The sequence below is a fragment of the Eucyclogobius newberryi genome, unplaced genomic scaffold, assembly GCF_026437365.1.
Source record: "Eucyclogobius newberryi isolate DKJ021-1_F unplaced genomic scaffold, fEucNew1.0.hap1 SCAF_10, whole genome shotgun sequence".
In the NCBI taxonomy this organism is placed as follows: domain Eukaryota; kingdom Metazoa; phylum Chordata; class Actinopteri; order Gobiiformes; family Gobiidae; genus Eucyclogobius; species Eucyclogobius newberryi.
In genome coordinates this window covers 8,086,255-8,113,673 of record NW_027315724.1, presented here as the reverse complement: position 1 = coordinate 8,113,673, position 27,419 = coordinate 8,086,255, and the positions used below count along the sequence as shown (strand labels likewise).

Sequence of the window (27,419 nt, the reverse complement as noted above, 5' to 3'; positions counted from 1 at the left end):
CCCTAATCAATTTGTCAATATTGAGAAAGTTGAAAATGATATTAAGAGAGTTGCATCTTCACTGACCTCCACATGACCAGAAGAGCTTACACCGAGTGCTGTTCTGACCAAGGCTTACAAGCGTCTGGCAGCTCACTCTGACTTAATTACTTGATTAATTTTGATGTAACACAAAAATATGTTAAATAAACCAACATTTGTTTGGGGGGAGGGGCTCGCGTGGTTTGAACGCTCGTCCAACAATCTGGAGGTCTGCGGTTTGAACCCGCTCTGACCACTGATCTTGGGCATGACACGTCACCCACCTTGTCTGGTGAGAACGGGTGAGTCGGTGCATGGTCGGGTGGTGCAGAGATGCAGCCTTCTAGACAAATACCCTTTTCAATTAGTATTTTCCGTTCATATTCATATTTTATTGTGATTGCCCTCATGTGAAAAAAGTATAATTTTGTTCGCAGTGAATTATTTTGTTCCAGGAGCATTAACATATGAGAAAAGACTGAAATGTGAATTGATAAACTCATGCAACACTCTTATTATGAGACACAGACACAAAACTTTGACGCCTTAACATTTTACCATTCAAAAAAAAAAGCGTAACTTAACATCCTGAAGCCCTACAAGAACAGGCTTTTCTCAGTTTCACAGTCGCACCACATTTCTGACTTTTGACGCCAGACGCCTTCACTAATTAATCCAATTGAGCAGCTCTTTTGGGAGGTCAAAGGGAGAGTATCGGGGGAGAGGACGTGGCTTGAGCCTGCTCCTCGCTCCACTCTGCGGCCGACTGTTTATCTGCCGGACCGTTAATGAGCAGCACGGCGCTAAGCTAACGCCGCTAATCCAGGATTCGGCTGTGTAAAAGCTTGCTTGACTGGGATTAGAAACAGATTACTGTGTGGAAGTGGAAGTTTAAGTGACAGAGATTAATGTTAACTTATGTAGGCGAGTTTGAAGGGAAAATGTATTCATATTTGGTGCTGTGTGGAACAATTTTGCATGTGTGCAGGTTATAGAAAGTGCTAACTTCTGCCAAACTGTGTAACCTGTTGGCATTAAAACCAGTTCACTCCAACTCGTTCGACCACCTCCGAACAAAGCCCTGCGTCCTGTCCCACTGGAACTGAAATCCAAACAAGCCTGAGCGTCATCAACTGCACAGCCAACAGTAAGACACAGACTTATCGGAATAAAACAAAACTATTTACTGTTCAACAAGAACAAATACAGACTTAAGGAGATAAATTGAACAAATATAAAGACATGGAGAAGAATTAAGTGCTCCAACTGCCCAAATTTGAATAAATATCCAACATGCTATCACTGTGCCAGCGTCACTTGATTTATTTCAACATCAACAGGACAATTAATTTACTTTTACAGCATAACACAATCTCAGTACTCAGGAAATGGAAAAGGGAGAAAAATAAGTTGTTTTCCCAATCAAATCCACCATGACACGCTGCCGTATGTTCCCGGGTGAAAACCTATGACTATTAAGAGTGTAACCTGGCTCTGCCAGATTGATATGTGCTGAATTGAATTCGACACAATATCAATCTGGACAGGCTCTCTTCAAAAGCTTGTTAACTCGTTGCTAAATCCAGTAAGAGGAAAGCAAACTTCTTCACAGTCCTGAAATACACAAAGTGCTTCTATGTGCAAGTTTTAAAAACAAAATAGTCTGTAAATCTTCCAAAATAGGCCAAAGTACGTCACCAAGTTTGTTTAGGTCCATCTTTTTGACTTCCGCTCAAACTACAGTGCTGCTCTGTGATTGGTCAGGCCCACAGCGGCCGGGCTCAAACTGAACAGCACGAGTCGGCCCAGATGGATTCTCAAGTGAGACTTCATCTGACGAGGGCCAGGTTAATCAGAGTGTTGACAAAAACGTCCACTGTGTGATCACACGCCGATCACACACCGATCACACACTGATCACACACTGATCACACAGCGATCTCACAGCAATCACAGAGCGATCACACGCCGATCACACGCCAATCACACACTGATCACACAGCGATCACACAGCGATCACAGAGCGATCACACGCCGATCACACGCCGATCACACACTGATCACACAGCGATCACAGAGCGATCACACAGCGATCACAGAGCGATCACAGAGCGATCACACGCCGATCACACAGCGATCACACGCCGATCGCACGCCGATCACAACCCTATCACACGCCGATCACACAGCGATCACAGAACGATCACACAGCGATCACACAGCGATCACAGAGCGATCACACGCCGATCACACAGCGATCACACAGCGATCACACGCCGATCGCACGCCGATAACAACCCTATCACACGCCGATCACACACTGATCACACAGCGATCACACAGCGATCACAGAGCGATCACACGCCGATCACACGCCGATCACACGCCGATCACACACTGATCACACAGCGATCACACAGCGATCACAGAGCGATCACACGCCGATCACACGCCGATCACACACTGATCACACAGCGATCACACAGCGATCACACGCCGATCACACGCCGATCGCACGCCGATCACACACTGATCACAGAGCGATCACACAGCGATCACAGAGCGATCACACGCCGATCACACGCCGATCACACACTGATCACAGAGCGATCACACAGCGATCACAGAGCGATCACACGCCGATCACACAGCGATCACACGCCGATCGCACGCCGATCACAACCCTATCACACGCCGATCACACAGCGATCACAGAACGATCACACAGCGATCAGAGAGCGATCACACGCCGATCACACGCCCATCACACGCCGATCACAACCCTATCACACGCCGATCACACAGCGATCACACAGCGATCACACAGCGATCACACGCCGATCGCACGCCGATCACAACCCTATCACACGCCGATCACACAGCGATCACACAGCGATCACACAGCGATCACAGAGCGATCACACGCCGATCACACGCCGATCACACACTGATCACACAGCGATCACACAGCGATCACACGCCGATCACAACCCTATCACACGCCGATCACACAGCGATCACAGAACGATCACACAGCGATCACACAGCGATCACAGAGCGATCACACAGCGATCACACAGCGATCACAGAGCGATCACACGCCGATCACACAGCGATCACACAGCGATCACACGCCGATCGCACGCCGATCACAACCCTATCACACACCGATCACACAATCATAAGCTTCTCCTGAGAGACTGAATTGCAATGGGCCGATGACACTCTCCAGATATAAGGGACACTAGTGGACGACAACGCCATACCCTCGATGGATTGGTGTGGCCTGGCTTCCATGTTGTTGTTTTTTTTTTTTTTTTATTTGGAAATTGGGACCAGGTCATTGCTTTGCCTGAAATGTTTCACAGTATGATTTTAAACTTACCGATGACCAATTCCTCACAGTGTCGTTGACTGCACCCGGCACATTCATTATTAGCTCATTTGCCATTTAGCTCGTTTAGCCCTATCAACGCTCCCGGCAAACGAAATTGTAAGTGTTGATAAATGACACATTGCTAATGCTAACCCACAGCACCGGGCTTATAGGACGGAACACAGACAGTGCTACCCAATTACTGACCACATCCAGGTGAGAAGCGCCAATGTCTGCTGCCATCTCATAATATCCCTCTCACACTGGAACATGCTCATTAGACCCGGCTCACGGCGAGAGGAGGCAGCAGGGTACACAATTGTGAGCAGTTACACAAATGTGAAAGTGCTTTTCAAAGTGCTAATGTGTGGATGGAGAGGATCGTCTGTTGAGAAGCACGGAGCCGATTCTACAGCTACTGTTTTCTTAATAATTAAAATCTAAATCGTACCTATTCGTAGCATACTTTTCAGGAATTTGGTCGAGCGCAGCAATTCACAATAAGACGTTTAGTCATTCCAAGTTTGTGTCGCTGCGAGACGTGGCTAAAGATAAAGTAAATGGGAAACTACTACAGCTTTTTTGACATTGATTTCACTTCTCTGCAAAGCCTCTACACCACATTTTAACATCTCTATGTAATGCGTTAAGTTTGGGTAAAGTTAGATGCATTATGAACTGGAAAAGATCTCGACATGAGTGCCGCGAGTCAATAAACAGGAAACAGCGGCGGCTAATGCGTTCCAGGCGCCAAAACAAGCCAGATCAAAAACTAGTAGGCCTACCACTTGCTTTGGATCGCTCAAGTGGGCCGGTACTGTTCACTTTAGGACAGAGGAGACACTTTCAGACGCCCCAGTCCTCTCCAAAGTGAACCAGTGGAAACAAACCGTGGAAACTGACTAAACGTGGATGAACGAAACCCAAAACTATTCCAGGAAATATGATTTTTAAAGGTTTAGCCGAGTATATCCACCCTTTGCATTCTGCTGTTGTTTCGCCACAGCAGCTCAGTGAATGATCAAGTGTCACTTCGCAGTCATTGGATTTGGTTTGTACGCAGATGTAGTGAAAATGAGTTTGTGAGTGATTCAATTCCATTACGCGGTGAGTGCAGAGAGCTGATAGATGCAGTGAAGAGTTGTTTAAGCTCTCGTTAGCAGTAAATATCAGGTCTCATTCTGAGCGGAGAACGGCTAATCCAATTGTGCCCACACTCCGGTCTGGCCTGGGCAGGCTGGGTTCTATTTTCAACCTTAACCACTAACTTAATATAAAATACAAAGCGCTAAACCAACTCTCAGTGGCTTCGTTTGCATGCACACCAAACATATAATTATTGAAATGTAATTTAATTGCTCCAATTGCTCCATCTGATGTGAGCAATCGGAGATAATTTTGCCATCAGAGAAAATTGATTGAAGATTGAAATAATTGTTTTAAAATTAATTGTTTTTTCCATTTCCCAATGTGTTTATTACTGACCAATTTTACTGAGATTGGGCAACTTAAGAAAATCACTAACAATCACATTTTTTTTTTATTAAATCTGATTTAGTCTTATTAAAAACAAATAAAATGGCTTTCAATTTAAATTTTCTGAACATAAACAGCTCCAAACCACATGCTTTTCCTGACATTGTTTTATAATGCAGTGGTCCATTAAAAAGCAATTATTGACAATTAAAAATGTGAATCTCGATTTTGATTTAATTAATTGCACAGCTCCAGACATAATATTGTCTGAATAACATCACTAGGTTTCAATAAATAGCAAGCACAATATTGGCCAACTAAAAGTACTTTATAAAGAACAAAAACATGTATTTCTGAAGTTGCCATCAGTGCTCTCTTCGGAGCCCACACTCCTTCTCCTCCTCGGGACCGCCGTCTGCTGCAGAACTACCCACTCCTCATCTTCGCACTCCTTGCTGACCTGGAAAGCGTTGTGTTTCTCATGGTGCGGCAGTCCAATAAAACCAGAGCCAAGACTAATGCACTTCATAACAGGGGCCAACAGGGGGCGGCGGCACATTAAGGCGTTATTATCACAGGGGGCCAACCAAACTTCCAACAACCAAAGTCGTATGGAAGGGAATATTAGGCTTTGTAAAGGTGCACTTTGTAACTTGTATGGCATTCATTAAACGTGTCTAATGTGCATTTATTCAACTGTTTTTACTGCTTACAGTAACAAAACTCATGTATTGTTACTGTGAGCGTGGTCGCCTCTCCACAGATCTGACCTGGCGTGGAGTGTAGGTTGTGTGTCCTCCTCCAGAAAAGTTAAAATTTTTCTTTTTTTTTTGCTACATGTAATAAAAACAATAGACAAGTGTCACAAAAAAGGATACATTATATCATTATTTGCTTATGTATTATGTATGTATTGTGTTTGCCAATAATTGCAATTAAGTGATATATTATGCACTTTAAATCACGTCATGGGTCTACGTTTCTTGTAATTTGCAGCATTCTGATGACTTTTCACAATTAATAATAGTAATAAATTCTTAATGAAACAGATATAATGACTTAACAGCAGAAAAAACTACCACAGACAGAAGCGTTACATTAGTCACATCCAGTCCAGTGTGTCCAAAGTGCAGGACTAAGCAGGAATAGGCCATCCCAGGATCGTGTGTGGAGACGGGGGTGGGTGGAGGGTGGTGGTGGGGGGGACGGTCGGGGGTCCGGAGGGGCTGGCTGTCTGTATGACCGATGATACGAGCTGCTCCGAGCCGCTCCCGAATGCACCTCAGCAGTTTGCAGGACTGCTCTGTGTGCTCAGTTGCGAAAACTTTACAAGCGCATTTGGATTTCATTGCAAGCCTGGGACGGGTTCAGATTCAGATTCAGATTCAGATTCAGATTCAGATTCAGAGAGGGAAGCATGTCAGATTAGGGTTTTGCTGTTATGTTGTTGAATTCACCACATTTTAACTGAGATCGAGATTCAGTCGTTTTTAAACGCCGGCTTTTTACAGCGAGATGCAGGTATTTAGAGATATCAATTTGAAACTTCCTCTCTAGTTTACTTATATAAATGTAAGGAAAAAAATGTATTACTAGTTTTTCATCATGTAGAGGTTTCATATAAAAATAAGGCATTATGTGTAGAACGGCACAAATAGCTTCATTTTTAGTACATATAAATCTGGACAGAGACAGATGGACAGAGCCAGGTTTAAATGTCTTGCTTTGTTCTGTTTACACGTAAGTTACAAAATAATCACAGTGTATAAATTAGATTTTGCAGAAAAAACTTATAATTTTTAAAATGTTGCCATTATGAATAAAGTTTAAATTAAATGATAAAACATCTTCGTGTGCAGATTTTGTTCCCAGGTGAAAACTATATGTCGGAACAGAAAACTGACAAAAAGATACACATCCGTCTCTTTTTTGTGTGTTAATGCCCTTGATTATGTCTCATTTATGTTCTGGAAATGAACAAAGAAAGACAAAAATCTAATTGAAAACTCTGATCAATCAAAATCATATATACTTTTGTAATCTCCAGTAGGGAGGTAGTTGACTTAAGACATTCTTGGTCGATAAAAGACATGCCGTATGGACCAATTAGTCGACTAAAAGAGAATGTGGTAAAACTGGGTAAAACTATGACGTATCTCCGTGTATCTAACGCCTCACTGCACAGAAAAGTACTTGTAGACAGTGACTAAAATGTTGGTCCACTAAGACACCACTGAGCGATTAATCGACTGAACAACTTCAGTCTCACGGCCCTGATTAGCGGACAGAACGGGACAGAACGAGTCCGTCACAATGAGCAAAACTAACAATTAAAAATGCCATTTCACAGAATAAGGGAGAATATTCACGAGACGACATAATGATAACTTCAAATGTGTGTATCTTTGCACAACTGTGTGTATCTGCTGAAAAACTGTAGTAGTTGCATAATTGCTAGTTAGTAACAGATGTAACAACTTTGAGAAGGGAATTGAACTGAGAGAATAAGTTGCAGTTGTGTAAAGTGACTGCAGTAGTAGTATAATAGTAGTAGTAGTAGTAGTAGTAGTAGTAGTAGTAGTAGTAGTAGTAGTAGTAGTAGTAGTAGTAGTAGCACAAAACATTCACAATCATGCATCCATCCAATTGTATATTTATCAAATAATATTTAATCTTTTTGATCCAACAAATAATAACATTTGCTGAAATAAAACGCTTCCTGTTCCTGCTCTTTATGTCCACACTCAGAGGAGGGCAGAGTAGTCCCAAATATTACAACTAGTCAAAAGTATGATTCCAAATACTTCAAAACTTTATAGAAGTTCAAAGTAGTGGTGCATGAAATGACTCAACAGACAGGAACAGTCTGAACATAACATTTGATCTACTACACTACATTTAGTTACTAAAGTAAAAGTACAGACACAGGAACAAACATGACTTAATACTGAAGTACTGCGTTCACACTCGCACATTCACCACACCAACATCAGGAACTAGAACCAGAACTAAACCTGAATCCAAACCTGGATTAGATCACAGCGTGAGCGCAACCTAAGAGTACAAAAGTATTTCAGACTGATTTTGAAAATGTGCTGCTCATTGGTTATGATAGAAATAAAAACCCACACATCTGAACATTCTGCATGGAGATAGATGTGTTTGTGCCACACTGGAACATTACTGTCAAAGGAACAACCTGTCCATGGAAACAAGCACGAGAAGGCTCCTCCTGGCCAGGTACGAGTCAGGTTTGTGGAAATGCAAGCCCACTCACAGTAAGGACACAGGTTGTACACTGTACATTTAAGCGCAGTAAAAAGACACAGATAAAAGACCATAAAAGTAGACAAAGAAGTTTAAAAAAGGACTAAAGTAAAAGTATCACGTGAAGTATTGAAGTACCCTTGCAGTACGGACACATGTTTTTCTACATTTTTTCAGCGCGACTAAAACCTCAACAATTAAAAAAGACAGATAAAACATCTTTAAGAGCATTCTTTTTTTAAACTTTTGTACTTTGTTACTTTTTCCAAAACTGCATCTGATTTATATTTTGAAGTGATTTTAATTCGAAGGACAAAACATGAAATAAATTGTATTTACAAGTAGTAACTTAACAAATACAAACACAACAATAAACATCATATCAGAAGGAGCAGTGCAGGAAACACAAATGTTCACATCGTATTGTCACTTTTGTCACTTGTAGATTTACTCAAAGTGGAAAAAAAAAAAAAACATTTTACCCAAGTCAGAGAACTGTCACCTCAATAACAAAAGTCAAAAGTGTACACAAGTATGTAGAAGTACACATTCAGGAACAACTGCACACGTCCAGAGTCCATTGGCAGGTGTTCAAACTGAGCTGTGGATCGTGTCCTCTGCTCTGCCGTGCCAAGTCTGCACTCAAGCGGCTCGAACTGCTCCAGCTCTGGATTACAGCTGGCAACACCGCCACTCACCGCGCCACTCTATCATTTACAACGCACTTATTACATACAAGGCAGACTTTGGGGAAAACCGTTTGAACCCGCAACGACACCAGCAAACACCGTGTCTTTTTTACGCACGCAACCCAGACCTCTCCATCCATCCATCCACACGCTTTTACTTTACTTTACGTACCTGAGCATATCTGGAGAATCCCTGCAAGAACTGCTATTCCAATAGAAGTGGGAGACATCGTGCAACGCCACTTGTTATTTATAAAAAAGCAAAAACAAACAGAAAACGTTTGTAATCCAAATTATTCCCGAAGCGCACAAACCCGCTCCTTCATGTCAAAGCAAAGTGCGAGTTCGCCACATGGAAAGTTGCGTGTTTTATCCCCCCAAAAAACGTCTCTTTTCGTGACGTTTCAACACTCCACATGAATCACTGCAAACTTGTGAACGGTGAAGCCAAAGCATGTGCAAAAAACAAACAAACTGTAATTGTGTTGTGTTGTGGAAAAAGTCGTGTTCTGTGCGCGTGAATCCAGTTGCGTCAAAAAAAAAGCGCGTTTCAATGCCCAAAACGTCGCGCTGTTTTGGGATTTACTTTTCTTTGTGCATTGCAGGGGGAAAGTAGTAAAAGAATCAAATCCAAGTGCGCGTAAAAGTGCGTGAAACAAGTCCAAAAGAGGCGCAGTGAAAGCAAAAGAATCCAAACGGTTACATCCTAAAACTTTTACGCGTAATAACCGTCCTCCGTCTTTCCCCCGGTCACTGGCTCGGGTTTGCCATCCCCGGTGGGCGCTGCTGGTGTCCGCTGGGCTCCGAGAGCAGCTCGGGAGGCGCGAGGAGGAGCGTAGACCCGGCGTCAGTTGGTTTCATTGAGGAGGGAAAAAGGCGAAGGAACGTGGAATCCGAGCGCTGCCCCCGATCCGCTTCTCTGTCTCTTTCTCTTTCTCCCTCTTTCTCCCTCTCTGGTTCCCACACACACGGGGCTGGTGGCCACGCACACGGCCACATGCACGCGCGCACACATGCAGATACTGAGGAGGAGGAGGAGGAGGAGGAGGAGGAGGAGGAGGAGGAGGAGGAGGAGGCGCTGTGGTGCGTGCGTAAAGGTGCGCGCATGTGACTCGAGGATTACGTCCATATAGTCGTGTGTAATGTAAAGTGTCACTGTGGTTTTTATCTGCGTTTTGCACATCTCAGACTCAAACAGTATCAAAAACTAGAGCAGAACCTGGACAATAAACCAAGATCAAACTAGGATTAGAGCCAAACAAAGTCCACATCAGGTCTTAGCTGGGATCAAACCAGGAAAACTTGTGCAAACACAGACTTTTTGTACTTAAAGTCACCGGTATGATTCCGTGGACAGAGAAAGTTAAAGCCATCGTCAGCGTGAGTCAGGTTTGTGGAGAGGCGAGCCCACTCACAGTATAAGGGCACTGGATTTTACAGGGATTTCAAAGCAATAAAGGCACGCAAAATGAAGAAAACAGAACCAAAGCTTGCTTTTATTAGACTACTTTGGGTCTAAACAGTTACATAGTAGAGCTTTAATTGTATCGTACGGCTGTAGTCGACAGAGGTGGTTAGTAAGTAAATATACTCAATTACTGTACTTAAGTAGGCCTACATCAGTACTCCATTTTGTTACTTAAATAGAAATACAGATACAGGAGCAGAAAAATACATTCTCAAGTAAAAGTATTACATTAAAAAATCACTTAAGTCAAAGTATTAATCTGAGCCAAAGTGCACTCACCAGACTCACACAACTGCAGCGAGTCCATGCAAAAACAATACACAAAACTATAAGACACAGTGCAATAATAATGCATTTGATTGATACAGTGTTTTTGGGACACTCACAGATGCCGTACATTGCATTATTTATTCATTCACATGTTTCTGCTGTTGTCCAATAGAAATCCTTCTTAGTTCAATGCACTCATGCCTCAGCCAAACATAAAAAACTCACTTCAGGATCAGAATGACTTTTGAAAACATTACCTAATGAAACAAACTTTTTCTTACATTTTAAATTGATATCTCTAAATGTAAGATTGTTCCTCATCACCTGCATTGTCTTAACATTTGCCAGGTGCCACAAGGGGGCGGTAGTGCGCATTGTCATTGTGTTCTTGGGCAAGACACTTCACCCCCTTCTCCTCTAGTGTGCATCTGTGCTGTGCATGAGAGTGAATGTGGGACAGATGCAAATGAGCCCATGGCAACAATCTGTTTTTATAGTATGTGTCGTGTGTGTGTTAGCACTGTCCCCACCACATAAACATAATAATAATGGTAATAATCATTATGATTATTATAAAATTAAAATGATGTATTACAGGTGTCGTACTATTTCAGATTGCAGACATTTATTTTTACATTCTAGTTTAAGCACATGGATTTGCCAGTGCACATCTTCTCTCTTTAAAGGTCAAATATGATGCATTATTTGTATAGTTAAGGTCCTTTAAACATGCACTTCAGTGCCTTTAGTTTGGCTTTTCATATTTTAGAATGAACAAAAAAATTGGTTTACAAAAAAAAAACTTTATTTCTCTGGCTTTTGCCATGCTAGAAATGAAGTTTAGTTCCATCTACTGACTGCAGAGGGAATTACATTAGTGATGTACAAATGCTAGCTTACCTCCAACATGCTAATGTAGCCTTGCAATTGTAATTATCATGATTTGAGGCAGAAATGCATCAGAAATGTTAAAAATACTGATGTTACATTTTAAGATCCAAGTTCCAAAAGTTTATTTTTTGAATTTCCAAGGCAAAGTTTGTCTCCTTTTACAAAGGATGGAACATTAATAATGTTCTTGCCTCAAAACTGTATCGGAGCTTCACAAAAGAAAGTATAATTTGGTATAAAGTATGAATGGGATTACTGTTCTGGATTATTAAAAAAAAAGAAAAATTCTATATTTTTTCTATAGAAACTACACTTACTTATAGGCTACATAACATCTCAATCCAGAATGACAGTTATTTCTCACACAAAGAATCAAAAGTGGAATCAAACATGGAAAACAGAGCAGAGGCAGAATCTGCACAGAGCAGATGTATTTGTGACCACACAGCTCCCTCCTGTGGCCAAAGAACACACTGCAGCCTGGACCACAGGCATGACCCTCCAGATACAACCACCGCACTCCAGTATGTATAAAAACGTGTCTCTCAAAATTTAGTAAGATGGTATTTAATTGTATCAAAACCAATTTGAAAGCATATGATTGTTTTTATTAGACGTACACACGAATGCATCCAACACTAAGGTTGTCAAAAGTATAGAAAATGATATACTAATCACTGCTAAAATTTGAATCTAAACTAGATACTCACTTTAAGTACATTTCCTGAACAGTTTGAGAATAATCTTGAGCTTTATTTATCAGAACTAATTTAAGACTCCATGGTAGAGAAAGTACTATTATTTTATGTGGAAAATTATATTCAAATGTGCTTCCCGAAAGTCGAGTGGTTAAGGCACTGCACATATGCCAGGCTCCAAGTGCAGCCGGCCGCAGTGTCGGGAGTTTGAGTCCCGACTCTGACCGTTTACTGCATGTCCTCCCCTCTCTCATCCCCCATTTCACTTTGTTCTTTCCTGTCTATAAAGCCTAAGGGCAAACCAAATCTAAAAAATAAATAAATAAAAGAAAATTACATTAAATTGTCTAAAACTTTGACAACTATTAATCTACATCAAGTTTTTAAACTGTAATAAATACTCATGTTAAATCAAGTTATCTAATTCTCAACCAATTAATTTCCTACATAATATAAATGCATGCATGTGCTTTAAACCAGAAGTAAGCAAGAGCAAGTAATAAGCCTTTTTTATTTTAGTCATTGGTCTTTATTGACCTTTTTTATCCTTCAAAGTGAATTTTCAACAAAACCTGATCAACTTGAAGTGACTTTTAACTACATTTCAACTACATTAGTTATTTCAAATAAAATATTTGTTATTTTGCTTAGATACATTTAGGCAAATTCTGTTCACTGTCAATTCAGAATTTTCAACATTTCTATCAGCCAGTTTGCAAATCTGCTTCTTGCCTGTACAAAAATCTTGAATTCACAACATTTCCCTCCTCCTTCTTATGGTGTGCCAAGTCATTCCAAGCACTCATATCTCAGCAAAACACAAATCACTCACATGATGTTAAAATTACTTTTCAAGGACTTATGCAGGTCTACTTACTGTGCAAAAGCTGCTCACATTTCTTTGCTTTCCTATGAGACTGTCTGTGCAGTGGATACTGTCTGTGCAGTGGATACGTTTGATGATCTCCATACTTATTACTTCCAATCCTTTTGCAAAACTTCTTTGCCCAACTTTTTCTTTGCGTTTTGTGCTCCTTTGAGGCGCCGAGCTTTACTACCATGCCCAAAAGCAAGAGAATTACCAGAAATTCCAGACCACGCATTTCAAAAACTTTCTAAATTCAAAAGATTATTGCATCAAATCCACCAAAAATTGTCAAGATCCGTTAGTCCTTGCAGCATCTACAAAACGAGCGCATGTAGGCTTCATGCTTCTTGCTACGCCAAATCTGTAGAATCAAGTTTCGGCAAGGCATGTAAAATGTAATTAGGGTAGATCCAACACATTGAAAAAAGTTCCCTCAATGGCCACACTGTCTCTCATCTTTTCTGTCTTTTTTTTTCGTCTAAATTCGCTCTACGTTAACATTCACAGGGAGGTTTCTAGTGTTGTTGCTTTGCGTACATGGGGAAAGGGCTCTAGAGGCCACATGCTGGGTTGTATTGAGACATTGCTGCACGGGGCCTCCCCAGTATAAAGGTGCAGGGGTGAGATGCAGTGAGGGACGCGACAGGGGTGTCCACATTCCCCTGCACTATTTAACAGCTTTGAAAGTGCAAGAAGACTGGAACACCAAACAGGGCGCACTGAAACAAAAAGGAACAGTGTTGAAAAGATGTTCCCTGCGGTGAGGCAAAGAGAGGAATCCATCAGGACAGGAAAAAAGGGGGCATTATGGAAAAAAAACAGCAATTTTTATAGTTTTGCTTTTTTATGAGGAATGCTTCACAAATGTTTATGTAGTATATAGTGGTTTGTTCTTAGTGCTTTAGTACTTGTGCTGTAGTCCTTTTAAATATGTGATTTTGGCCTGATGCAATACAACTGAAGACCTTCTCTAGGTTTAGTCTTGTTTCAAACCTAGATCTTGATCTGCTTTGAGATGCAGTTCAAGTCTAGTTTTGTCTTGGCTTAGTCCTGCTTTAGACTTGCATTTGTATGAAAGTGTGATATTAAAAAAAAAATATTTTGTATTTATTTTGTATTTGTATTTATTTCAGCTACACAACAAATGTATTTTGTTGAACTGGATTATAGAGATTAACAAAATTATGATGTGGTTTTGTAATTGTTTCTGGCCCCCAGACAATAGTCCTTCAAAGAAAATCTGTCTTCAGGAAATTACATTTGGAGGACTGTTCTGTAAGCCATGCCCAGAGTAATACACTTTGGGGCAATAGATACAGTAGATTATGAAACGTGTACATTTTGCCCACAAAAATACCCTAATAAAATTATGGTCACATTATATAGTGCATTTCTTCCTTTAATGCTTAAAATTCGTGCCAGTTAAGTACATCGAAGGTGGGATTCATACTGTCGACCTTCGGATCAGAGAACGAGCATTGAGCAACTGAGCTACTGCCGCCCTGGAATTTACCCATTTGATTTTTTAAGTATTGTAGCCACAGCTTCCCTTTTATAACTCATCATTTGAATATTCTCATTTGGCACCAATCCCAGCCGTGTCTAAAGCCAAAAAAACTGTATCTCCTTTGTGCACTGTCCAGTGGAATATCTTCAATCATTTCGCAGCTGCACTAGAGTATGTACATATATTTAATTAAATTTGGGTAGGTGGATTATTTAGTTAGTTAGCAAGTTAATGAAGTGTAATGTCCTTATCGCTAGTGGTTGAACTTAAGATTGCTAATATTTACACATTTCAAATTTTACAAAGTTTAAAAAATATTCTTATGTAGTAGTTGTTTTATTGCATTCTTTGAGGTTGTTGCACTTTATAACTTTTTTTTTTAATTTTATTTAGAAAAGTGGTATAAAATATACAATGAAATACTTGAAACTGCCCACAATCCCAGCCAGCTCTGGTTAAAGGAAATGCTACAGTCTCAGTCAGTGCATATGGTAATGTATTTGGTGAACTAAGCCAACATTTACTCAGCCTCTTAAAACACATGGATATCTGCACTTTTACAGCTTCCTGCCAAACCGGGCTGTGGGGTGATGGACAGGCAATTGGTGCACGTCTCCACCAGAAATCTGTGCCATAAATCACATGGAGACTGGGGGTGGGCTTAATTATGGAGTAAGGTTTGTCAATTTTGTCATCTTTGCACAACGAAGTGTTCACACGTGCACAAACAAAATCTGAGGTAAAAGAAACTACCATATATTGTTCTGACTGTTCTATTGAGCCACTGTGATTCGTTGGCACTGGCTGTTTGTGGCAGAAAATAGGAGGGGCATGGCTTTCCCTGAGAATGAAAGCGTGAAAGAGAAGATAAAATTGGACGGATTGAAAAGACGCAGAGACAAATGCATAAAGTGACATAAACAGTTTATTGTTTTTGTAAACGTTGAAGCTCAGATCGAGGCATGAAGAGACGGATGTGATGGAAGAGAGAATGTATCTACACCTGGGTCTGAGGAGGATGAGGAGGGTGAGGAGGATGAGGAGGATAAGGGGGCTGAGGAGGCGGAGGAGGATGTGGAGGCTGGGGAGGATGAGGAGGATGAGGAGGCTGAGGAGGGTGAGGAGGCTGGGGAGGATGAGGAGGCTGAGGAGGATGGGAAGGATGAGGAGGGTGAGGAGAATGAGGAGGATGAGGAGGATGAGGAGGATGAGGAGAATGAGGAGGATAAGGAGGCTGAGGAGGGTGAGGAGGCGGAGGAGGATGTGGAGGCTGGGGAGGCTGGGGAGGATGAGGAGGATGAGGAGGATGAGGAGAATGAGGAGGATAAGGAGGCTGAGGAGGGTGAGGAGGCTGAGAAGGCTGGTAGTTCTGCTGCTGTGATGGAGAGCTTAATGGGTTTTCCCTAAAACGCCTGAGACTCAGTAGTTTTGGACTCTGGTGTCTTTGCTGGTGTTCACTCTCACTAAAGTCTAAAAGGTAAATAAATATCTTACATTTTGCCTTGTTTTTTAAAGAATAAAGCTGTAGACATTAGGTTTTATGTTTCACATGCCCAGGGTCTTGAAAGTTCTCGTTTGTCAGAAAAATAAACACTTTAAATAAAGCATATCTACAAAGCACATATAAATGTTAATAATCATTAACAATCATGAACACAAACTTACTCTAACCTTAGTAAATTTAGTAAATTATTATTATGTTTGTTGATGATTAGTTAATTATATATATATATATATATATATATATATATATATATATATATATATATATATATATATATATATATATATATATATATATTTATTTATTTTCATTTTAGGAGGTTAAACGAATAGATCAACATATATATATTTTTTTTATGTAGATGTGTATTGCATCTGAGTCAGGAGGCGTGTGTAGGATGTAGGACGTAGCACGTAGGATATAGGACATATGACGTAGGATGTAGGACGTAGGACGTAGGGGATAGGCAGATGGGCTCGGATGGTGATGGAAAGCTGATTCAGCCCGGGGTAAATAGATCCCTGTAGTCGGAGCACAGACATAGATCACTGTGATTGGTCACTTTGAGAGGAGACTGTCCCGGGCCTCACATCCATAAAGAGAGGAGCAGCAGAGAGGCGTCCTCTGTGTGGGCAGAGGAATGATGAGACTGGCATGAAAACAAGGCAAGAGATTTGTAAAAGTGGTGGATTAGCCAAAAATGTTGTTAAGAATGAGTAATTTTATTTTACACTTGTCATTTGCATGCTATTTGTTTGTTTGATTGTTTTGTTTATTTTAAAGTATGCCTATATATGTATGTTACGTGCATACTATATACACACTATAACTCTGTACATTAACAAATTCCATATCACTGCTTTATTACTCTGTACTATTGCTTTATTACTGGTTTATTACTCCTTGAATAATCTTATTGTTGCTTATTACTCGTTAAATACTTCTTATTACTGCTTATTCCGACTTTACTACTCCTTAATATTGTTATGGGTTTTTTACTCCTTAGTATTGCTTATTATTCTTTATTAGTGTTTTATTATGTCTCTTTTATTCCTTATTTATTATTGCTTATCCCTGTTTTAACTTTAACTTTATTGTACATTGGCTCTTAACAACAGCATTTTTACCAAAAGCCTAATAGGATCATCATTAACATACAAAAATCTCTTCTAATTATCAAAAATAAAGTTTATTAATGGAATGTGTTAGTCAATGGCCGCCAACATTGGGTTGAAAGTGCTCCACATTTAAGCTTCTAACTCCAGCTTCAAGCTTATGTCTGGGAACAACGTAAAGTAATTTTGCCCTGCAGCAGCAGCAGCCTCAAGACAACATTTTTTTTTTTAAAAATACGTCACCTATTTCTGACAAAGGGCACTGCAAAATAACACAAACATGTCACACAGGTTTGGACCACAGAAACATGCTGACCCGACTCAGTGAACCACAGTTAAATGAACAGCTCCAAAAGTGTCACATCAGACAGATGTGACACCGCGGTGCAGCGGTGCAGAGGGAAAAAGCGCCTGACAGACGCAAAACAATAAAGACAGATATTCTTTGTTCACTGAGGCATTTTGCAGTAGCTTTTAAGTAAGAAAGTTGTTTAGTATAGAAATGTTACTGCTCTGCACATTTTAAAGGTGAGGGATACAGGCACAGACCTTCTTTTTTTTTTTTTTCATTTTTATGCCTTTCAATCAGTGTGCTCTCCCAACCAAAAGTTTTCACGTGGAAACAACATTGTCCAATCTGCACCGAAAGATGTTTTATTATTCAATTGAATCCACTTGCATCCATAGATTTGTAAGGTTCACGTGGGACATTGTAAATTCAAAAGCTGTTTTATCTAAATGCAATTTTCTCCCAGGCACATAAAGATCAGCCCTGCACACACACACACACACACACACACACACACATACACACACACACACACACATAATCTTTACAATCTTGGACTTGGATCTTGGAGATTTTGGATTGTACAGAAGGATTTGTTGATATTAAATTTCAGTCCGATCATATATATATATATATATATATATATATATATATATATATATATATATATATATATATATATATATATATATATATATATATATATATATATATATATATATATATATATATACACATATAGATACATATATATTATATATATTGTTATCTAATATAACCGCAACATGAAGGCATTGAAAATGGGCTCTAACCATTTTTCAGGTTTATACGCCCAAAACGTAGACAATTTTTATAAATAAAATGCCATATGAAAACATTAGATTATGACAAAAAAAAAAAACACCTGCAGGTTCTCACTTTAATATTTTAATTTTTTGAAAAGTCTATAGGGATAATGAATGAAAAGTGTTACTTCCACAACCATGGCAGAACTACCGGTATTCAGCTCGATAACTGATAATATTGTAAATATCAGTGTAAAAGTTAAAGTATTGATCCCAATTGCCTACTTTGCTTTTTTATTACAAGAAAATAAAGTGCACAAACTCCACAGACACAGTCCCATTCCCTCATGCCCCCTTAGTGCCCCATTAGAGCCCCTCCTGAGTGAGAAGCAGGATCCATGTTTCCACTGGCTGCACTCTGTGAATCCTGCTCTCTCTCTGTGCAGTGCTAATAGGGCTCACATTAGCATCTGTTTAGCGCCAGGCTCCACGCGGCCCAGTATCATGTGACGCTTTGGCAAGGACACCACAGAACAGAGTAAAGAGTACAGGGAAGAAGACAGGGAGGACCTCTGTGCACACGTGCTGTGACTGCTTCTATATAGTGACGATTTGCATGTAATAAAAGGGGGTATTTTAGTTTTAGCTTTTAAATTAATGAACTACAACCTGGTTTAGATGGTATGCCCTTGTCAAGGTGACAAACAACATCCACCTGAACACTGACATGGGCAAAGTCTCAGTCTTAATTCTGTTAGATCTGAGTGCTGCTTTTGACACTATCACCCATGGGATCCTCTTGGGACTAGAGGACAGGGTGGGCATTATTAGCACTGCCCTAAATTGGTTAAAGTCCCTCCTGGAAGACAGGAAGCACATTGTTGAAATTGTTAACTGTGCCTCAGACCACATGCCCCTGACCTGTGGGATGCCCCAAGGGTCAATCCTGGGACCCCTTCTGTTCAACGTCAGATAATACAGGAATATTGTGTCCTATCACAACTCACTACTCTGCAGACGACACTCAGATCTATGTTCCACTGACGGCAGGTGACTATGGACCAGTAGATTCACTCTGTCACTGCATCCAACAGATCAGTTTGTGGATGCAAAACAACTTTCTCCAGCTGAATTCAGACAAGACTGAAATCATTGTCTTTGGCCCACAGAAACAAAGAGAAAGTGTTAGTGGTCACCTCCAGAGTCTTGCTCTAAAACCTACAAACAAAGTTAGAAATCTGGGGGTAATAATGGACTCAGACCTGAACTTTAACGGCCACGTCAAATCAATAAAATCAAATGTATAGTGTCTAAACAAGACTTGGAGAGACTATCCGTTGTCTCCAGTCCTTAGGTCTCTGCACTGGCTTCAGGCTCAGATAATAGATTTTAAAGCAGAATTGCGTGTGTACAAGTCTCTCCATGGCCTAGCGCCAAAGTACATCTCGGACATGTTAGTGCCATATGAACCATCTCGGACTCTGAGGACCTCAGGGACCGGCCTCCTGCTGGTGCCCAGAGCCAGGACTAAACATGGGGAATAAAATCTAGAACAGTCTTCCTGAAGGATTCCACTTGCACTCTTTTTATGTCTTACACAGTTTTGTGATTTATTTCATGTCGCTGTGATTTTAATGCATTTTCCTATTGTGTGAAGCACTTTGAATTGCCTTGTGTACGATTAACTTGCCTTACCCTAAAGCAAATTATATAAAATAGACTTTTATTTAGGATTTAAAAATTGTATTATCCCATCATCAAACATACCTGGAGTTGTACTTTAGTTTTCATTCACACTAGTTTAAACAATCCAGTTTACAAGCTCGTCTTCTCTGCTCCTTCTCTGAGTCTCACAAAAACACTTAGTCTCAAATTTTCCGGATATATAAAAATACAGAGGTCTTCAGTGGTGTTTATAAGTCCATAAGTAATTTTTGTACATTACAACTATGTGTGTAAACTTTGCATGTAAGGGCAAGCTAGCTTTTGTTTATTTCCTAATCGTAGTTTCCTCCGCTGCCAGTAGATGGAGCGCTTACACAAATCCCGATGAGGAAAAGTGACTGTTAGAAAGTCATGTGTGGTTTTCAGCACGTACATTATTCGAAGTTCTAAAAAGTTAGGGTTAGGGGTTAGGGTTGGCTTCTTGGCTTCACATTTTTCAACCCCAAAAGTCTGCTGGCTTTTATTTACACTTTGACACGTAAAAAAAGAGTCAACTTTTGTGACGACCAATCAGAAGATAAATATTCTGTTCTTTTGTTTTGATATTGGTCTCTGGGCGTGACAGTGTCTATGCTGGACCAACACGGCCAGACCAATTTTGTTCTGATGTTTTGGATGGAATCCATTATACATGAAGTGACGTTAGCATGCTGTTTGTTGGACAAATCATAGCGGTGAATAATTTGGACGCTCAGAATGTGAACAGTGTCTTTGGACCTCTCCAAATGGTTAACAAGGACCTAGTTCTGTTTTTTTAAGACATGTATAAAACATATAGAAAGTTTGCATAGTTATGAGTACTTTACAAGTACAAGTACTTTACAATTAAAAAAAATATAAATCTATTTTATGGAGATTTAAAGTGACAAAATATTTTTGGGCATAAACCGCTCCCATTAAAAAACACAATAATGCACTTTTTCCATTATGAATTATTGACATATAGTAGGCTCTAATATATTTAACTCAAGTATTCTACTTCATTCTTTTATACATATTTTGTATACATTTTTAGATATATACTTTTCTGTGTAACTTCCTTATAATATAAAAAATATGTATCATATATAAAAATATAAGGTTTGCACATGTAGTAGATTACATAGAATTAGATCAGAGTTTAATTGTATGTTTACTAGAGGGTAGGGTATTAAGCCCAAGTGCAAAAGTGTAAGTGATCTCCCCATAATTCACTTCAGTGTTGTCGAATCTATTAACCAGCCTTTTATTATTGCATATTTTATAAGTTAAGCTCCAACCACATTATTGGACAAGTCTACAGTCTACTGCCAAATATAATACACTTACATAAATATTCCCCCTTCACATCTTTCAGTTTACTGCATCCTTTTGATAAAATGAAAAACCCCTCAGATTCTCAAATGTTCCCCCAACACTGCGGATGTGAAACCAACGGCACATCCATATTTAGTGTTTCATGTAGGTCTCCAGAGTGCGTCCAGAATGTGATGGTGATATAAGTGGTTACAGAGGCACATCAGCCTGAGCCAGAAGCACAACATTACAAAGCATCAGACTGATCCAATGGGGCAGATAAAGTGAGATTGTGTGTGGGTGGCCAATGGAAGCATAAGCACAGGAGGGGAACAAGTATAATGGCCAAAGATGGGAGTAGTTTGGGGGGCACTGGCTGATGCTGAGTCATAATGTGATCATGTGACCACAAGATCTCATAAGATAAAATTGCCGCAAGATTGTGTACATGGGGAAAATGATCTGTAGTATATTATAGATTATTGTACGTCTTAGGAGGCTGTAGTTACAAAAAGGAGTGCTACAATGACAGAAAACAAAATGATAATAATAAAAATAATATATATATATATATATATATATATATATATATATATATATATATATATATATATATATATATATATATATATATATATATATATATTTATATGCCGTGGCTGGAGAGCCGCGGGCGTGGTCAAATTGCAGCGCAGATTCAGGGACCGCGGCATTTCCCTTGTAGCCTGTTATAGCTTCATGGCTAACCCTAACCTTAACCTTAACCCCAACCTTAACCCTAACCTTAACCCGGCGCGGTCTAAAACGGCGCTAAAACCCGGTCAAATAGCGGCGCAGTTTCAGGAGCCGGGGCTCTGCAGACACTCACATATATAAGTGTGAGGGATAAGTTAAGTGTGAGATTAATTATATTTTGTTAATATTACTTGTGCCCAAATCTTGTCTTGTTTTGTTATTAGACCCAATCTCTCTTCTCGTCCCGTCTCATCTTACCTTGCTTTACCTAATGGTGAGTTTTGTTTCCCTCATGCATTAGGGGGCAATTATATCTCTTCTGTAATCCCCAAAAAATATTGAACTATGTTAAAGAGATGAAAAGTATATGTTTATAGTTTCTATAACTATCAGTCATCAAGACCCGTAGTCAAAAGTACTCAGTAACTTTTCTCCATAGTGATGATATTGCCTGGAATGTCCCACAAACTGATATTAAAGTCTATATGACAGGTTAAAGTACGTATTTCACTTAAACATAGTTTAAGTTTATATGGTAATTGTACTTCCTGGTTGGACATGAGCAGCAAATATGACATAGGGAGAGGTAATTACAGAGCTGTTACCTACCAACCATACTGTAAACAAGAGCCAAAATCCATATAGATTACACAATAGTTATGATTTGACATGATTATGATTTGAACACCTTAATTTTGCTGAATGAATGTTTAAACTGTCAGAAAAGTGTGCCAGTTAAGTGTAAATTGCCTCTGTGTTTTCAAGGGCCAGTCGCATATTGCTGACATCACAGAGGGATTCTGTTTAAGAACACAGCTCTACTTCCTGTAGTCAAAAAATCTTATCATATGGACTTTAAACTCATCCATTTTACATGTATTCAGGTACTAGTGTTTATATTGCAAAAATAGTACCTTGAAAAACACCAATTGCTAGTGTGACGGGGTGGCCTCTCCTCAGAGCTGACCTGTAACTTGGGCTGGTGTATTGTCTTGGCTGTAGTAGAACAAATGAATAATAGAATAATTTTCATGACAAACAGGAGGCAGACTCTTGCCCCGTAACTCTTCAAGCTCAAGATCTTATGTCACATTCTTCTTCTTGGCTCGAGACTTTCAATTTCTATTTCACTTTAACCAAACCATGCATTTCATAAATGTCTTATTGTTCTTGTTGGTCGGCGTCCATGAGATTGAAACTTAGATCCAGCCGTGTAGCCTTCTTTAAATGCATGGGTATGATTTGGTTTGCCTTCAGTGAGATCAAATTCCATCCTAGCGGCGCCTGGATCCCCGCGTCGTGTGGCCAATCCGTGTTCCAACCATGGACGCTCATTTTCTCTGTGAGGTTTGCACCATAACAGAGGCTTTTGAAGTGTGCGCCGTGACAAATGCACTGTTGATGTGAGCGAGGAGGATAGAGCAGGCTTTCAAGTTCAGATGGAGAAAAAGTCTCCTTAAGAGTTTTTGTCAATATCTTTAACCAAACGTTGAATATATCCCAAATCAATGTTTTGAGTGTTGTCATTGTATGATATGGTAGACTTTGTAGTACAAATAAGGACCCATCACAGGAAATCTAAATGGTGCATGATCAGAAAGTTTTTCCGAAAAGGTTTTGTTTAAAAAAAGAAAGAAAAGTAATTTGTCACAGCTAAAACCTTCTTATATTTGTATTGTAGATTTAAAGTGGAAATAAACATGTATTTAGTAAATAATACATTCTAAACATTATGCTGACACTTTTACTTACTGTCTCTGACTGAAGTGATTGTAATTTAATTCTAAAATGAGAAAAGAATATTATAATAATAAAACTGCAGGACATTTTAGCTTCTTCTTTTTTCTTTTTTTTTTGCTGAAACACTTATTTTAAAAATGCATAATTTACAGAAAACGTTTTTGTGCACCGTTAGATACTTAAATTGAATTTAGTCAGCTACTTTTGAAGGAAGCCACACATTAATTCATTGAGTCATCGTCACAACAATTATTATTTTGCCTCTGATCCTTTTGACTTCATTTTTAAGAGGATATTTGACCCAAAAACTGGCAACCTATAAAATGGTCAATTAGCCTTAGGGTGAACCTTGGAAAAATGAATAATAAGCAGCCAAAAATGCTAAATTGTAGGTTAATTATTTGTTTAATTGTTATTCCAGCTAATTCTTCTCCATAAGTCCTCTCCCAGTACTTAACCTCCTCGTCCTCCCCCAGGACTTAGCCTCCTCGTCCTCTCCCAGTACTTAACCTCCTCGTCCTCCCCCAGGACTTAGCCTCCTCGTCCTCTCCCAGTACTTAACCTCCTCGTCCTCCCCCAGGACTTAGCCTCCTCGTCCTCTCCCAGTACTTAGCCTCCTCTTCCTCCCCCAGGACTTAGCCTCCTCTTCCTCACCCAGGACTTAGCCTCCTCTTCCTCACCCAAGACTTACCCTCCTCGTCCTCCCCCAGGACTTAGCCTCCTCGTACTCCACCAGGACTTAGCCTCCTCTTCCTCCTCCAGGACATAGCTTCCTCGTCCTCCCCCAGGACTTAGCTTCCTCGTCCTCCCCCAGGACTTAGCCTCCTCTTCCTCCACCAGGACATAGCTTCCTCGTCCTCCCCCAGGACTCCTCCCTCACTGTCAGCCTGATCAGATTAACACTCGCTCCCTCATGAATCAATGCACCACGTTCCCACAAAGGTCACCGCTCTATCTTCATCACATGGCTCCAGGTCCACACCAAAGCTACTTTTGACATTTCCTAAACTGGTTCACCTTGGGGAAAAGTATGAGAACCCTCGTGCTACATGACCAACTGACGTCACCCAGCATACTTGTTTTCTCAATAAAGTGAATCTAAATTGCACCTAAATTATACTTTTTACAGGCTGATCACAGAAATTCATAAAAAGGCGTTTCTAAGTTTGTAGCGCTGTATGACTTGGCTAGAGCTAGAGTAGTTTGAACAAAAACAGTTTATTGTCAGCTCTCATTTATTTCACTTCTCTTTGGATAGTGTTAGATTTATCATACATTGAACATATAATGTTTTCAATCTTGAACGCTAGCGCCATGAGTCAATAAACAGGAAAGAGTTGGCGCTAACGATGGCTCAACGGATAAAGTTAGCATCACTTAATCATCTTACCCTATAGCAGGGGCGATTCTAGGGAGTGTGGGGGCCCTAGGGGCCCCCTAGTGGCCCTAGGGGCCCCCTAGTGGCCTGGGGCCCCAGGCAATTGCCTGGTATGCCTAATGGGATGCAGCCCCTCTGCCCTATAACCTCCCTAGTACAGGGTGACCAGACATCCCCACTTACCTGGGACAGTCCCAGTTTTGAGCCCTGTGGCCCATGTCCCAGCAGATGTATCCAAAACAATTGATTTGTCCCAGTTTCAAACAAGACATGTCCAAGGTATCCCAGTTTTTGTCCACTTTGACCACTTTGAGACCCGTTAACTGTAAAGAGGAGATGTCCCTCTGTAACCCCTCATTTGTCCAGGAGTGTTCCATGTAGAAAAAGATTCAGTTGTAATCATCTGGACTCTGTATATTTTTCTACAATAAAGAGGGGAATATATTGGTGTTTCTCTAGCCAAAATTATGAACATTATCTGGCTTTAGAATAAGCAGAGCATTAAAATGCACTCAGTTCCACTGATAAAAGCCTGTCAGATGAATTACTGACCCACAACAGAGCAGTGAAAGAGGTGAATGAGCCATGAATGGACCGAGGGCATAAAATGTGTTTAATTACCCGCGCTTTTTACAGTTTTATTATTACCCCCATCCCAACCCTTGTCTAAGAGTTCCTGGAGCCAAAGCAAGCCAGTGCTTCTGGCTCGCTTAAATAAACCTGTATAGTTCACTTTACATACTGATCCGCTCCAAAGTGAACTAGTGGAAACTTTTTTCACCTGGTTCAAAACAGTGTGCAGCTGGAGAGATTACACTATCTTTAAAATATACAATTTGGCTTGGTCTGTTTTGTTCTGTAAGTATTAGAGCATACTAGTGTCCATTCCAATCCATTGACTACAAATGTGCTTCCTGCTCATGCATAGATGGGATTAAATGGATGGATTATAGATGAATTTCTCACACTGTTCAGAGGGAAGATTTAAAGAGGATCCAACGCGGTCAAGCAAAAGGGACATGATTTGAAGTCTGTGTTTAAAGAGAGAAATGGGGGTAGAAGCAGCTAATCTAGACTTTATCCTTTGCTTTTCAGGGGTCACCACAGTTAACAATCTATGTTGATTTGCCAATAGTTTGCACATCCTCTTTTCTCAGCTCTGCAGCGCCGCTTTGTGATCAAAAATGTGAAATCTATGTCAGTCTCTACTGCAGCTTAACTGTCTTATCTATAACTTTTCTTGTATGAATTTAAACAACAACATTGACAAAAATATTTTTTCCAGAATAAAATACTTTCACATTTGATACGTCCAAAGAGATATCTGCACTTATTATTGTTGTGCCCATGATGTCACATGGCAGTCAATAATATTATAGATTGAATACAAAAGAAAAATGTTTGTTTGTTATAATTGAATCAATAGTGGTGTTACAATACTAACATTTCCAAAACAATTTCGATTCTAAGGAATACACTCGATTCTCGATTAAGGTTTTATACAACATTTTCAATACAGTAATTTCTTTATTATACATTGTGGTCTTGTATTTGTTCTGATATAGCTCAATATTCTAAAGCTGTTTAAGAAAAGTCAGATTTTGTCCTGTTAAAGGGATTAAAAACAAAATACTTGCACAAATAAGTATCTGGTTTCGATACATGATTACTTTATATGATTTATGATAATTTAATAAAATTGGTCAAATTAAAAAATATATATATATTCACGTCCAGTATTCTGCTTCAGCCCAATTCCAATTATCCAACAAGATAAGATAAAATAAGAGAGCCTCCATCTATAATCCAGAATCAAATGATTTCATAAAACCAAAGGAAAGACTTGTCTCAACAGCAAATAACAAAAACAGCTGTAGTGTAAAACTCAAATATAAAGTACCAGGTAAAGATACACACATTAGCTCATACAAATGTGCCACACGCAGCACTATATCATGCACCCAGCAGCAGTACCTGTGTATCCCAGAGAGCTGTCATCCTCCTGGGGCCCGGGGGGAGCAGCTGTGGCCCCTTCTGTGGTCCCCTCCTGAGCACCTGCAGGCTCTGTCAAATATAACATCAGAGGCTTTGAGAGGCTGGATCCACCGGCCCCGATGTTCACCCCACGTCCAAACCCCAGGACTTCCACCCCAGTAGCCCCATGAAACCAGCACATAACCAACACGGCAAGCACACGGAATACAAATGAGAGGGGGAAATTCAGCATTTCTCTCCAGGCTTTATGTTGGTCAAGAAAAATGTAATTGTCTGCTCTAAATCCAGATGAGATGATAAAATGTCACAATTAATTCCAAGCAAAAAAGTTCTGTCTGTATTTGTGC

At 40.0% G+C, this 27,419-nt stretch overlaps 1 protein-coding gene across 1 annotated transcript in view; it reads right to left on the bottom strand.

The window, feature by feature from the left end:
- The window catches only part of robo1 (roundabout, axon guidance receptor, homolog 1 (Drosophila)), a 429,020-nt gene that overhangs the window by 230,018 nt on the left and 171,583 nt on the right, over positions 1 to 27,419 (bottom strand). Inside the window, exon 3 of the mRNA XM_072460422.1 lies at positions 27,052 to 27,141. Within this exon, the coding sequence (XP_072316523.1) occupies positions 27,052 to 27,141 (90 nt within the window). The remainder of the gene's footprint in view (positions 1 to 27,051; positions 27,142 to 27,419) is intronic.